This window comes from Mustelus asterias, chromosome 3, assembly GCF_964213995.1.
Source record: "Mustelus asterias chromosome 3, sMusAst1.hap1.1, whole genome shotgun sequence".
Lineage (NCBI taxonomy): Eukaryota > Metazoa > Chordata > Chondrichthyes > Carcharhiniformes > Triakidae > Mustelus > Mustelus asterias.
The window spans coordinates 141,490,834-141,506,611 of NC_135803.1; the positions used below are offsets into that span (position 1 = coordinate 141,490,834).

The 15,778-nt window shown below is 41.6% G+C and overlaps 1 protein-coding gene across 1 annotated transcript in view; it reads left to right on the forward strand.

The window, feature by feature from the left end:
• The first annotated feature begins 764 nt into the window (after positions 1 to 764).
• The window catches only part of klhdc8b (kelch domain containing 8B), an 89,811-nt gene continuing 74,797 nt past the window's right edge, over positions 765 to 15,778 (forward strand). The window contains exon 1 of the mRNA XM_078210169.1: positions 765 to 1,140. Coding sequence (XP_078066295.1) covers positions 765 to 1,140 — 376 coding nt within the window. The remainder of the gene's footprint in view (positions 1,141 to 15,778) is intronic.

The following is a 15,778-nucleotide window of genomic DNA, read 5'->3' on the forward strand; positions in this document are numbered from 1 at the left end:
TATTAATACCAGGGCAATGTTTCAGGCCAATGACCTTGTATCAGAAATGGTTACGTGTACTCAAAGGAAAATTGTGGATAAAATATCCCTCGGTAATTGTGTAAATATCTGATACCGTGATCTTAAAAGACCAACTATACAAAAGATTTAAAAGTTCTGTTCGAGATATGGGTTTGGGCATTATTAATTATCATGAGATTATAGGTGTTGACTTCTGTCCTAAATCCTTAAGATTAATATTATAGAATTATAGATGTGTATTGATGTGTAAGCCAAAAACAGATACTATATGTTGTCATAGATACTGAAAACAAATGATTTTTCTCATAGGAGAGAAATGTTCGCTAAGATAAGGAAACATTGACTGACGTGTGCTTTTATTCCTTTCAATAAAGGTTTATTCCATACCTGCCTAAGAAGAATGTGAGATGGTACCCTGTTCTGGAATGCAGATTACTCCATTGTGCTCTCCCTTCCTTCTCAAGTCATTCGTTTGCTCATTCAGCCCTTGGACTCCCAGATGAAACAGTGTTAAAAAGTCGACTTTGTGAAACTTTGCGGCGCTCACAATAGAATGCATTCTAGGTATTTTTAATTTATCTCTGTGGAATTCCAGTGATCGCAATCCTCTTTCCAGTTAGTTATTTTCTGACATGTTTCAGCGATGAGCTGTGCTGCGTTTCCACGCTCTGGAATATACGAGTGAAGGAATCTCATGTTCTGTGGAGGCTCAGTGAAAACAGTTTATCGCTGGGACTCGAGGTATGGCAGTGAGCAGTGTAAAGTCCATGTACTGGGAAGACTTCCCTCCCATGCCTACCAAGCGTGTGTACTGCACTCCTGTGTATCAGGATAGGCAGTTGTTTGTTCTTGGGGGCTGCAGTGATACAGGTTTGCCCCTGGACAAAGTTGAGATGTTGGACATTGTCAGCCAGAAATGGACAGGGCTACCCTCGATGCCCACTCCTCGAGCTGGGGCGGCAGCAGTCATTCTGAACAAGCAAATCCTCATTATTGGTGGCATGAATGAGGAGCAGAGCCCTTTAGGATCAGTGGACATCTTTCACATGGATGAAGGAAAGTGGGAGAAAAAGGCATCACTGGGACAACCTTCAATGGGAATAACAGCTGTCAAGAAAGGTATGTCATTTAATATTTCTCAAACACAGAGTGATAAAGTCATAGAGGTTTACAGCATGGAAACAGGCCCTTCGGCCCAACCTGTCCATGCCGCCCTTTTTTTTAAAACCCCGAAGCTAGTCCCAATTGCCCGCATTTGGCCCATATATCCCTCTATACCCATCTTACCCATGTAACTGTCTAAATGCTTTTTAAAAGACAAAATTGTACACGCCTCTACTACTACCTCTGCTAGCTTGTTCCAGACACTCACCACCCTCTGTGTGAAAAAATTGCCTCTCTGGACACTTGTATCTCTCCCGTCTCACCTTAAACCTATGCCCTGTAGTTTTAAGACATACTTGAACTTTCCATTGAAATGCCAATTGTGGGCATGAAGCTACAGGTTACAGCTAATTTAATGCTAAAACAATCATGCAGCATATACGCCACAAAGTATTAAGTGAATAAATATCTTGTTTAGAGCGCTATAATATAAAGTAGAAATTGGTTGCAAATTATTCAAATCCACTATGAATTTCTGATATCAACATACAGTTTAACTTGTATAGATGGCAAGCAACATTAAATAGATGAGCTAAATTTAAATTTTCTGTGATAGGGTTACTGGATCTTGGCTTGCGATTTTCCCTGTTACTTACTATGCTAGGAGTTAGGGGTCGATTGCTAAAACGCACAGCTCATTACAAGAAGCAAAACACCCAAGTTCCGAGAACTCTTGATTATTGAAAATGCGATGAGAAATGAAATGTTGCAAAAATATTGCATCTTGGAGCTGCATAAGAGAGAGTCATGCTTTGATTCCCCTGCTTTTATTCTGTTGCTTTTAATTCTGAAGTTGAGAGCCTCCCTAACAACATGACTTTATGCTGCTGCTTAGCAACAAGTAAGATTGAGAAAGGGAACATCATGAGCCCTGAGGAAAATGTTGTTTGACAAAATGGATGTAAAAATATTCCCTTCAGGAATGTATGATTGAAGGAGAGTTACAAGATATATGGGGTGAAAATTGACTTGGACTGGGGCATAGAATGGGTAGTATCGCATCTGGTGCCAGTTGCATGCCCTGAATATTGGGGTGGCTTAGAGCAAGTACAGGAAGCAATACTGTTTGTTTTGTGTGTCCATCCAAGGCAGATTTTACCTCTGTAATCTTGCTCTCTTACTTGTCACAGTGGAAGAAGAAAATGCCATCATTGCATTTGTTTTATTTTTTCCCCTTTTTCTTGCTGTGGTAATATTTATTGGAGTTGTAACCTGATTGGATGGGAAACCCAGCAGGAGCCATTTTGTATTGATTTGAAAACACCTCACTTTGGATTCTAATTGGGCAGTACCTCTTATCTCGGGCATTTACCCACAGCATCTTTTTAATATTAATTTGGATGCCATTCGGCCCCATCCTGTTTGTGCCAGCTCTCTGCAAGAGGAATTCACCTTTTGCCACTCCCCTGTCTTTTCCCAGTAGCTCTGAAACTTTTTCCTCCTCAGATAATAAAACAATTCTCTTTAAAAGCCCCGGTCGAATCTGCTTCCACTATATTTTCAGGCGGTGCATTCCGAACCACTCATTGTGTGTAAAATGATTTTTGCTCATGTCGCCATTGCTTCTTTTGCCAATCACCTTAAATCAGTGTCTTCTGATTGTCGATCCTTCCACTAGTGGGAAATGTTTCACTCTAGTCTGTCCGACACCTCATTAGGATGTGAAGATGTTAGAGAGAGTGCAGAACAGATTCACAAGAATAGTTCCAGGGATGACGGACTTCAGTTACGTGGATAGATTGGTGTAATGACTTCAATCAGGCCATTGGGGTTGGCCTATTGGAAGATGAACTCCCTGATTAAGGAGTCAATTGATGGGCCAATCAGGGAGTCTTTTCCTTGTATTTAACTGGGAGTGTCAGTTGCTCTGGCACTCCCGAGGGTAGACTGCTGATTGATAGCACTCTGCGTACTGCTGTTGGAGTTGTAAATATAGGGATTTTGGTCAAGGGACTTCTGCCTCTGGAGACTTATTACAATTGGAGAAGCTGCTCTCCATGGAGAATAGTAGAGTAAGAGATTTAATTGAGGTATTCAAAATATGAGATGCCCAGACACAGGAGATAGAGGGGAACTGTTCCTATTGGTATGAATTCTGTTTGAAATGGACCCTTCTGATTTAGCCAAATGGAAATATGGATGTATCTTTGCTCACTCCTCAAGTCAATATCATCGTAGCAAAATAAAAGCAAATTACGCGGATGCTGGAATCTGAAACCAAAAGAGAAAATGCTGGAAAATCTCAGCAGGTCTGGCAGCATCTGTAAGGAGAGAAGAGAGCTGACATTTCAAGTTCAGATGACCGTTTGTCAAAGCTCAATATGATAGTATCTTGGACACATATGTATCTTTCCATGACCAGAAAATGAACATGTGTCCTCCAAAGTAATAGGCTTTCCAAAATTTCCAAAAGATTTCACCAAATCCTAAGGAATTGGATAACTGCCAGGAACTGAGCAAATACATGGCATTACACTGTCATAAACCGGGGGCACTTCCTCACCACTATTATCTGTTTTCTTTTTACAGCTTTCCAAATAGGGATCAGGGGGCTCATGTATTTTCATCCCACACTGTGGCTTCCTCTCATTGCTTTTCCTGACTCATGGCTTTGTTACACGCTCTATAGCAAGCTATGAGCTTTCGAGTACAGGAGCAGGGATGTGTTTTTGCAACTATACAGGGCCTTGGTGAGGCCACACCTAGAATATTGTGTGCAGTTTTGGTCTCCTTTACTGAGGAAAGATGTTCTTGCTCTCGAGGGAGTGCAGCGAAGGTTTACCAGGCTGATTCCGGGGATGGTGGGACTGGTGGGATTGTTGCAACTGTACAAAACTCTGGTGCAGCTGCACTTGGAGTATTGCGTACAGTTCTGGTCACCGCATTATAGGAAGGATGTGGATGCATTGGAAAGGGTGCGGAGGAGATTTACTAGGATGTTGCCTGGTATGGTGGGAAGGTCTTATGAGGAAAGGCTGAGGGACTTGAGGTTGTTTTCTTTAGAGAGAAGAAGATCAAGAGGTGACTTAATAGATGGTCAGAGGATTAGATAGGGTGGATAGTGAGAGCCTTTTTCCTCGGATGGTGATAGCTAGCACGAGGAGACATAGCTTTAAATTGAGGGGTGATAGATATAGGACAGATGTCAAAGGCAGGTTCTTCACTCAGAGAGTGGTAAGGGCGTGGAATGCCCTGCCTGCAGCAGTAGTGGACTCGCCAACATTAAGGGCATTTAAATGGTCATTGGATAAACATATGGATGATATTGGAATAGTGTAGGTTAGATGGGCTTTAGATTGGTTTCACAGGTCGGCGCAACATCGAGGGCCGAAGGGCCTGTACTGCGCTGTAATGTTCTATGTTCTAAGTTCTATGATGTATGAGGAGAGATTGACTAGGTTGGGATTGTTTTCGCTGGAGTTCAGACAAATGAGGGGGAATCTCATAGAGGCTTATAGAATTCTAACAGGTCTAGACAGGATAGATGCAGGGAGGATGTTCCTGATGGTGGGGGAGTCCAGAACCAGGGGTCACAGTCTGAGGATTCAAGGTAGACCATTTAGGACAGAGGTGAGGAGACATTTCTTCACCCAGAGTGGTGAGCCTGTTGAATTCATTACCACAGGAAGTAGTTGGTGCCAAAACATTGAATGCATTCAAGAGGCGGCTGGATCTAGCACTTGGGGTGAATGTGATCAAAGGTTATGGGGAGAAAGCAGGATTAGGCTATTGAGTTGGATGATCAGCCATGATTGTGATGAATGGCGGAGCAGGTTCGAAGGGCCAAATGGCCTCCTCCTGCTCCTATCTTCTATATTTCTATGTGCCGGGATTTTCTGGCCGCACTCACCCCGAAACCGGAAAATCCCACCCAAGGTCAACAGGCCTTTCCATGGTCTGCCCTTTGCCCACTACGATTCCCATGGGCAGGCAGAACGGGAAAATTCATTCCATTGTCTTTGTAGCCATCTCCTCTCTTACATGACCCCACGTGGCAATGAAAAGCCTGATGTGTCTGAATGTTGGCAACCTTATCATCTCAATATTATCCACCTAGCTTATTTACTGAACAATCTATATATGTTTATCTTTACAGTATAATGTCTTCGGTCCTGAAATTCATCCTTCTTCAATGTTACCAGTAACATTGAGGAAACGACAGGATTTGCAAAATACTGTTTAAACCAATTCTGTTTTTGTCTTTGTTTTGTATTGGAATAATGTAAAAACATATCTATATTCTTATAGTGAAGATGCTTTCAGTGCACTCTTACCACTGACAGTCTTGATATTAATCAGCAGAGGCTTTTAGTCTAAGTTCAAACTGATCTGAATAATGATAGTGCTATAAGGAAGTTTCATAAGCATATCTAGTACAATTGTAAAGTAGGCGCCAGATATAATTTTCCAGGAGATCATGGCAGCAGGTGCATGGTAACAGAAAAAAATTGATGAACTAATAAAAAGAATACAGTGCCCTCCACTCTGACAGTAACTGATAGGCAATATCTCAGATTCTCAAAGCTCAACAGATGAGATCTGATTATGGCCTGTGGAGAAAATTGAAATCTTATTCCACTATTTCCATTGAATTTCCTGTGCCCATTACATGTAACATATATTTAGACTTCCAAATATTTTCCAGATTTAACTCCTAATCAGCCAGTTCACCACACCCCTCATGACTCTCACCCTATTTTACTTGTCCCTTTATTAGAAGGTGGGAGGTTGATAACTGATTCCACGAATAGCTTGAAAGTGATGAAATCTTAGGAAATTGCTGGTGCCTCTAACAGTGACTATTTCTAATCCTGTCAGGGCAAGATATAATTAGATGTAGCAGTCAGCACTGTATCATCATATATGTTGAAAATAGGCTTTTTAGGTGTATTCAGTCAGCACTAGATAGACTTTATTGCATTGTCCATGAAATCCTTGTGATATTCAACATAAAAGCAAATTACTGCGGATGCTGGAACCTGAAACCAACAAAGAAAATGTTGGAAAATCTCAGCAGGTCCGGCAGCATCTGTAAGGAGAGAAAGGAACTGCGCCGAAATTTTATCGGCATGCCCGCCCTGGAATCGGGGCGGGCAAAGCTCACAGAACGGCATTCTCCGTTCGCCTTGGGTGGGATCTTACAAACCTCAGGCGGGCGAGGTGGTAAAATACCGGCACTTCGAGTTTCAAGCCCAGATTACCCTTTGTCAAAGCTTTGAAAAGTTAAAGCTTTGACAAAGGGTCATCTGGACTCGAAACGTCAGCTGATATTCAGCATGGTTTGTCTATAGAATCATAGGATTCTATGGGACGGCATGGTGGCACAGTGGTTAGCACTGCTGCCTCATAGCGCTAGGGTCCCAGGTTGGGTTACTGTCTGTGTGGAGTTTGCATGTCCTCCCCATGTCTGCGTGGGTTTCCTCCGGGTGCTCCGGTTTCCTCCCACATTCTGAAAGACGTGCTGGTTAGGTGCATTGACCCAAACAAGTGCCAGAGTGTGGTGACTAGGGGAATTTCAGAGTAACTTCATTTACACTATTAATGTAAACCTGACTTGTGACTAATAAATAAACTTTTAACTTTAAAATGATTACAACATAGAAGGAAGCCATTTGGCCCCTCATGTCTGTGGCAGCTCTTTGGAAGAGCAACTTACCTAGTCACTCACCTACCTTTACCCCGTAGCTCTGAAAATCTTTTTGCTTCAGTCAATCACCCAGTTCTCTTGTACCTTGACTACATCCACCTTCACCACATTCTCAGGCAGAGCATTGCAGATCCTAGCCACAGATGACGTAAAAAAGCTCTTCCTCATTCCAACGTTGCTTCTTTTGCAAAACACCTTAAATCGGTATCCTCTAGTTCTTGACCCTTCTGCCAAAGGGAGCAATTCCTTCCTGTCCACTCTATCCAGACCCCGGATGATTTTGAACACCTCAATCAAATCTTCACTTCATCTTCTCTTCCCCAAGGAGAAGAGCCCTAGTTTTGCCAATTTATCATTCTAACTGAAGTTCCTCAATCCTTGAACCATTCTTGTGAATCTTTTCCGCGTACACTCCAATGCCTTCTCATCTTTCCCTAAAGTGTGTCTAGGATTGGAAACAAAGCCCCAGTTGTGGCTGAACCAGAATTTTACACTGGTTTATCATAACTTGCTTGTTTTTTGTCATCCGTGCCCTATTTAGAAAATCCAGGATCCCGCACGCCTTATTAACCGCTTTCTCAACCTACTCTGCCACCTTCAATGATTTATACTATATATTCTCAGGTTCCTCTGCTCCTGCTCCCTTTTGACATATACCTTTTATTTTATAATGCAAAAATATTTGTTGCAAGCGCTTAAACCCTAAGCAGAGAATGTTCATAAAAGTCATCATTATGTAACTTCATATGTGGTCAATCTATCAAAATGACTTTCTGATTCCTTGCCCTCCAATCCAAAATTTGCCAAGTCTTTATTTCCTTGAAAGCAGCTTCCCTTTAATCAGAAGCGTGCTTCACACAGTGATAGACTTCGAACTATGGGACATCTTGATACATGTGAAAATAAGTCACTATGGAATTCTTTCAGTAACTGGCTATGTGATGAACACACTCAGGTACTATTTTATACCAGATAAAAGTCCTAGTACATTTAAGAAAAACATGTAACAACTGTAAGATACCATTGTTTTGCAGTGGGCGTTATGAATTGATGTAAAGGTTCTGTGACCCATTGATAAAATGGAGTAATGTGACTGCTGACTCATTGCTTCACTGCTTGTTTTTCTGCTGCATCTCAGCAGCACAGTGGGACTTTCTGTATGCAGTGATTTAAACAGTGACATGAGTGGAAAAATAAATTAATTGAAGAAAATGAACTGATTATCATACTATTTTTTATTTCTAATGCTGCTGTATTATCTCATTTCAAATGCACTTGTGTCTATTAGCCACTTGAACCAAATTGTTCAATAACTAAATCCTCATTCCGTATCAGAAACAAGCTAAAATCAGAAATAGCTAGGGAAAAAAAGCAGGATAATTTTTTTTGGTTATTTGATGCATCACCAATTTTAACTTGTTTTGTCACATAAAATGAGGATTCAAGTTGCTTAATAGTTCTGTTTGAATTTTTTCCGAGCTAACAATTTGAACGATAAGTGTTAGTGCATTTTATATCTTGTACAGGACATCAAGCAAACAGTGTCATAAAATAAAAATATAAGTTTGGCCTTTTCGACTCAGGGTAAGGTTCTAGTCATAAAATAAAACCCATTTGATGTGAAAATCCAGACTTAATGGCATTCTTTGAGATAATTACTACAATGCAAAGGAATTTAATATAAAGGAGAGGAAGTATTGTTGCAACTATACAAGGCATTGGTGATGCCACAACTGGAATATTGTGCACATTTTTGGTCCACTTATTTGACAAAATTTTTTGATTTTTGATTTGATTTATTATTGTCACATGTAACATACAGTGAAAAGTATTGTTTCTTGTGCGTTATAGAGACAAAACACACGTTCATAAAGAAGTAAAGAGGAGAGGGCAGAATGTAGTGTTACAGTCATAGCTAGCGTGTAGAGAAAGATCAACTTAATGCAAGGTAAGTCCATTCAAAAGTCTGACAGCAGCAGGGAAGAAGCTTTTCTTGAGTCGGTTGGTACATGACCTCAGACTTTTGTATCTTTTTCCTGAAGGAAGAAGGTGGAAGAGAGAATGTCCGGGGTGCGTGGGGTCCTTAATTATGCTGGCTGCTTTGCCGAGGCAGCGGGAAGTGTAGACAGAGTCAATGGATGGGAGGCTGGTTTGCATGATGGATTGGTCTACATCCATGACCTTTTGTCATTCCTTGTGGCCTTGGGCAGAGCAGGAGCCATACCAAGCTGTGATACAACCAGAAAGAATACTTTCTATGGTGCATCTGTAAAAGATGCAGTGCGATTGGAGGCAGTTCAGAGGAGCTTCACTAAATTGATTCCAGAGATGAGGGGTTTGTCATATGAAGAGAGATTGAATAGATTAGGCTGATACTTTTTGGAATTTAGATGAATAAGGGGAGATCAGACTGAGGTATACAAGATGATAAAACATATGGATAAAGTAGATGTGGAACGGATGCTTCCTCTTGTGGGGCATTCTAGTACGAGAGGTCATAGTCTTAGGATAAGGGGTAGCAAATTTAAAACAGAGTTGAGGAAAAACTACTTCTCCTAAAGGGTTGTGAGTTTGTGGAATTCGCTACCCCAAAGTGCAGTTGGTCTGGAACAGTGAGTAAATTTAAGGAGGAGTTAGACAGATTTTTAATTGGTAATGGGTTGAAGGGTTATAGGGAGAGGGCAGGAAATGGGGATGAGGAGCATATCAGCCATGATCGAATGGATTTGATGGGCTGAATAGCCTAATTCTGCTATATCTTATGAACTTACAAAGTTATGCTGTTGCAAGGCAATGCTGGCACCCTAGATGATCAGTACATTGTGAAGGAATCATACAGCACTGAATGGTCATGATGGGGAACAAATGCATTGCAACATTATGCTGGGAAGTATACAGTTTTTATTTGATTACAAAGTACTTAAATGGATCTGCACCAGCCTCTGAGGAATATCCACTGTATTAATATATCAGAAAGAGGTAGCTGTGGCAAATGAGCATTCCACTATCTTAAGTTTAAGTTTATTTATTAGTGTCATAAGTAGGCTTACATTGACACTGCAATGAAGTTACTATAAAAATCCCCTAGTTGCCACACGCCAGTGCCTGTTCAGGTACACTGTGAGAGAATTTAGCATGGCCAATGCACCTAACCAACATGTCTTTGGGGTTATGAGAGGAAACCGGAGCACCCAGAGGAAACCCACGCAAACACGGGGAGAATGCGCAGACTCTGCACAGACAGTGACCCAAGTCGGGAATCAAACCAGGGTCCCTGGTGCTGTGAGGCAACAGTGCGAACCACTGTGCCACCACAACAAGAATGAGTAAGAGGTTTATCTCATGCTTGTCAGTAAACACCAGGTGGAAACTTAAAATGCTTATAGGGGCCAGTAGGGGTGTGAGATACATGGGCTTGCAGATTCAGATATAATTTACTGATTCAATAATAATCTTTCAGTCTCCTTTGGTGATGTTAGATGACAATATTGGAGTAGCTGACAGCAATTTTACATGATGATCCTTGTCCACGTACTGAATATTATCCTCTATAACACACAAAGCAAATCTTAAATCAGCTGGCAATAGCAAACTTTGGGGCAGATCCAATAAATCAAGTAATCCTGTTACAGTGGTTGATGGTAATACATTTTGTTGGAAAAGGAAGCAGGGATAAACATTATAGTGCACTGGTTGTCAGCAACAATTGCAGATCATTTGAAAACATAAGGGGAGATGATATCTTTCATTATTTGAATTAATCCTGCTTTTGGAATTAATTTGATTTCTCCTCTATCTGATAGTATGAGTTTTTAAGAATTCATTCATGGGATGTGGGCATCATTAGCTGGGCCAACATTTATTGCCCATCCTTAAATGCCCTTGAACCGAGTGGCTTGCGAGGCTCTTCCAGTGGGCATTTAAGAGTCAACCAGATTGCTGTGAATCTGGAGTCAAATGTAGACCAGACCAGGTAAGGACGTTAGTGAGCTGAGTGGGTTTTTATTCTTGATGTTTATTAAATTCAAATTTCACCATCTGCCATGGTGGGATTCGAACCAGCAGCCCCAAAGCATGGGTTTCTGGATTACTAGTCCAGTGAAAATACCACAATGCCATCACATCATCACTCACTACCTGACTTCCCAAAGCCTGTCCACTATTTACAAGGCAAAGCCTGGTGTGTGATGTAGTATTCTCCACTTGCCTGGATGAAAGCAGTTCAAGAAGCTTAACATCATTCAGAACAAAACAGCCTTCTTGATTGGCATCCCATCCACAAACATTCACTCCTTCCACTACTGATGCACAGTGGCAGCATTGCGTACCGTCCACAAAATGCACTGCAAAAATACACCAAGCCGCCTTAGACAGCACCTTCCAAACTCACACCCACTACCATATACTTCATTCTGACTCTGAAATATATTGGTGTTTCTTCACTGTTTCTGGGTCAAAATCCTGGAATTCCTTCCCTAACAGTACTATGGAAGTATCTACACCACATTGTCATGGATTTGCCTGGTAACAACAGGAGCCAAAATTAATAAAGGGAATGATAGGACGTAATCTACCCGGCGACAGGGTAGTAGGGGAGTTTCACAGTAATTTCATTGCGGTGTTAATGTAAGCCTTACTTGTGACTAATAACAGTAGCCAACTTTCAAAGGCGGTGATGAGATGCGTAATTTTCCCTGTAATGAGATTAGCAGACATCTAGATAAATTCAGATGTAAATAACCTTAGCATCAGGAAGCAGTTAACCTCGACAACTAAGAGACCACTGGAGGTACACAGGTGCTAATTTTTGAGAGTCAAGAAATGTGAGAGAGACCAACATACATTAGACAGAATCAAAGACAGAACCAAGGTATAATTACCAACTGCTGCAAAAGCAGACAGGCCAGTTTAACATCTAACATGAAGGGCAGTTTAATATATAACAGCAAGCCAGCTAACAGCAGAAACCACTTTTAGAGTCTTATACCCAAGCTAGTGCAGAAACCTTCGTAAAGGCACTTTAAATATCTTTTCTGAAACACTTCTCAGACAGGATCATCCCGCTGGGATGGTAACTGCGATAATCCCCTTGAGTTCCATGGGGAATCATTAACTGATCCCACCGTAGGCTCATTGAATATGAGTTTCCATACGTTTTCATCAGTTGAAGAATGTGTTATCAGTACAAAGGAAAACCAGTCTGATTCCAGGGCTAATACTTGACAATGTTGTATCCTAACACCAATTTTAGTCAATATGAACATAGAACAGTACAGCACAGTACAGGCCCTTTGGCCCTCGATGTTGTGCCGAGCTTTGTCAGAAACCAAGATCAAGCTATCCCACACCCTATCATTCTAGTGTGCTCCATGTGCCTATCTAATAACCGCTTGAAAGTTCCTAAAGTGTCCGACTCCACGATCACAGCAGGCAGTCCATTCCAGACCCCAACCACTCTCTAAGTAAAGAACCTACCTCGGACATCCCTCCTATATCTCCCACCATGAACCTTATAGTTATGCCCCCGAGTAACAGCTACATTCACCCGAGGAAATAGTCTCTGAACGTCCACTCTATCTATCCCCCTCATCATCTTATAAACCTCTATTAAGTCGCCTCTCATCCTCCTCCGCTCTAAAGAGAAAAGCCCTAGCTCCCTCAACCTTTCCTCATAAGACCTACCCTCTAAACCAGGCAGCATCCTGGTAAATCTCTTCTGCACTCTCTCCAATGCTTCCACATCCTTCTTATAGTGAGGTGACCAGAACTGCACACAATATTCCAAATGTGGTCTCACCAAGGTCCTGTACAGTTGCAGCATAACCCAACGGCTCTTAAACTCAAACCCCCTGTTAATAAACGCTAACACACTATAGGCCTTCTTCACGGTTCTATCCACGTGAGTGGCAACCTTCAGAGATCTGTGGATATGAATCCCAAGATCTCTCTGTTCCTCCACATTCCTCAAAACCCTGCCGTTGACCCTGTAATTCGCATTCAAATTTGTCCTACCAAAATGAATCACCTCGCACTTATCAGTGTTAAACTCCATCTGCCATTTTTCGGCCCAGCTCTGCATCATCATAATATGGAGGCTGCTAATGACGCCACTGTGATCGCAGGCATGCTATGTTAGCGTTGATGCAGTTATGACTAACAAGCTCTGTTGACAGACTCTGACAGGTTTATTTGGTAGCAAAAGCCACACAAGCTTTCGGAGCTCTAAGCCCCTTCTTCAGGTGAGTGGGAATTCTGTTCACAAACAGGGCATATAAAGACACAAACTCAATTTACATGAATAATGGTTGGAATGCGAATACTTACAGCTAATCAAGTCTTTAAGATACAAACAATGTGAGTGGAGAGAGCATTAAGACAGGTTAAAGAGATGTGTATTGTCTCCAGACAGGACAGCCAGTGAGATTCTGCAGACTCACGACACACGACAGCACAGAGTCGCTGAGTAGAAACTGATAGCCAAGTTCCGCACACATGAGGACGGCCTCAACCGGGATATTGGGTTCATGTCACACTATCTGTAATCCCCACAGCTTGCCTGGACCTGCAGAGTATCACTGGCTGTCCTGTCTGGAGACAATACACATCTCTTTAACCTGTCTTAATGCTCTCTCCACTCACATTGTTTGTATCTTAAAGACTCGATTAGCTGTAAGTATTCGCATTCCAACCATTATTCTGTAAATTGAGTTTGTGTCTTTATATGCTCTGTTTGTGAACCGAATGCCCACTCACCTGAAGAAGGGGCTTAAGGCTCCGAAAGCTTGTGTGGCTTTTGCTACCAAATAAACCTGTCGGACTTTAACCTGGTGTTGTTCAACTTCTTACTGTGTTTACCCCAGTCCAACGCCGGCATCTCCACATCATGACAGACTCTGAAACATACAAAAGAACAGCTGTTGACTGACAGTACCTCATAAAGCAGCCAGAACATAATTCCCAGACAGTTTGCGTCTACCATTAGTCTGCCATTAGGAGAGTGTCAAAGTGGTTAGACAGCGTATACGTATTAAGGAATCATTTCTTATTTGTAGTGACGGAGTGTGGTGGCGCTCAAAGGGCTGAGGCTGTACTGATTAGCTTCAAGGTATTTGTCACACAGGCACTAAAAGACAAGGCAGACAGATGGACACTATATCAGCCACATTCAGCAAAAATAAACTAAATCTAGGGTGGTAGGGTATTTGTGGGCCAAGTCTTTTGTGTGGCACAGCTTTACCTTGAATAATACCAGTTTTATAGAACATTGCAACCATACGGCAAAATACTACAGATGTTGGAAATCTGAAACAAGAAATACTTAAGGGCAGCAGCGGAGAGAATAGGGTTTCAAGTGTGGTCCCTTGATAGAATTGAAAGATATTACAGATGGTCAGCATTTAAAAAGAGATGCGAGGAAGGGAAAAAGCAACACAACTGCAATCAGGAAAAGAAATAGCTTCAGTTGAGGACAGGGGTGATATTAGAAATGTCAGTAGCCTGACTGGCTGAGTTTTTCCAGTATTTTCTGTTTCTGTGTAATCAGCTTATTACACATGTTTGACTTGTAGCTTCGATCACAATGTGTTGAAACTCATTTGAGATAGTGTCCCTTACAAAACTGCCAGTTCTGCCTGTTGCAACAAATCAAATTCTCTTAGGGGCGGCACGGTGGCACAGTGGTGAGCACTGCTGCCTCACAATGCCAGGGATCTGGGTTCGATTCCCAGGTCACTGTCAGAGTTTGCACATTCTCCCCATGTCTGCGTGGGTTTCCTCCGGATGCTCCAGTTTCCTCCTACTGTCCAAAGACGTGCTGGTTAGGTGCATTGGCCGTGCTAAATTCTCCCTCAGTGTACCCGAACAGGCGCCGGAGTGTGGCGACTAGGGGATTTTCACAGTGTCTTCATTACAGTGTGAATGTAAGCCTACTGGTGACATTAATAAATAAACTTAAACTGGTTTAAGTAGTTCTAGTGTTGTGTTTTCAGCTCCCAGAAGCGTCCTTTTTTATTTTCCTTGAGTTGAGAGCCATGGGTAGAGAGACATTTTCCCAAACTGAAGGCAGTTTGCACCCCGTCATCACCTGCCAAAAAAAACCTGGGAGACAGAGTGGGGGGTGGGTTTTAAATCCTGGCCCAAGTATTTAGAGGCATTATTTGTCCTCATTTGTCACTGCATACTACATTATATCACACTGTGTGTAATATTGCAGTCATGTCAGACTCTACTTTGTTGATGTTTGATTATATGGTCTCGTTTATCATATTCTACCCCTGTAAGTATCCATGCTCAGTCATTAGTATATTTATCACATTTATATTTTCACTACAACCAGCAAACAAATTTATCTTCTTGGGCTTCAGAATCGAGTGGAAAATGTAACCTCTGGGCACTGGGTAAAGGTGGTAGTTTATATGTAATCTCAAGCTTCTTAAAAGGCTGCATATTGCCTGAGATGTTAAGTTTTCATTTATGATTGGGATATGTTATACTGTTAATACCAGATAAAAATATACCAAAGCAATTAAAAATGAAGTCCTGGAATTAAAAAGTGCATCCTTCAACATAGACTGTTAAAGGTATGCAAGAATCAGTATGAAGATGAATTGAAATTTTAGAGCGGTGCATTTGTTGATTAGATTATATGTAGATAAATGTGTTGGTTATGTCTGTATAATGGAATTGGGTTTATGCCTTGATTGTCTGATATATGTCTGAATGAGATAGAAAGAAATGAGAGAAATCAATATGCTTCCGCCTACATACTCCTCTGTTTTCATTTTCACACAACAACAATATTCTAATATTATTATCATTCCTGAGTGGCAATTTTTGAGAAATGGGAAGAAACAACCATTGGCAGTGGAAGTGTGATTCTTTGCACTGGGCTCACCACGTTCTGGTTTCCGTACATGGCACCATCTGTAAAGGTTGCTTAAATAGGCT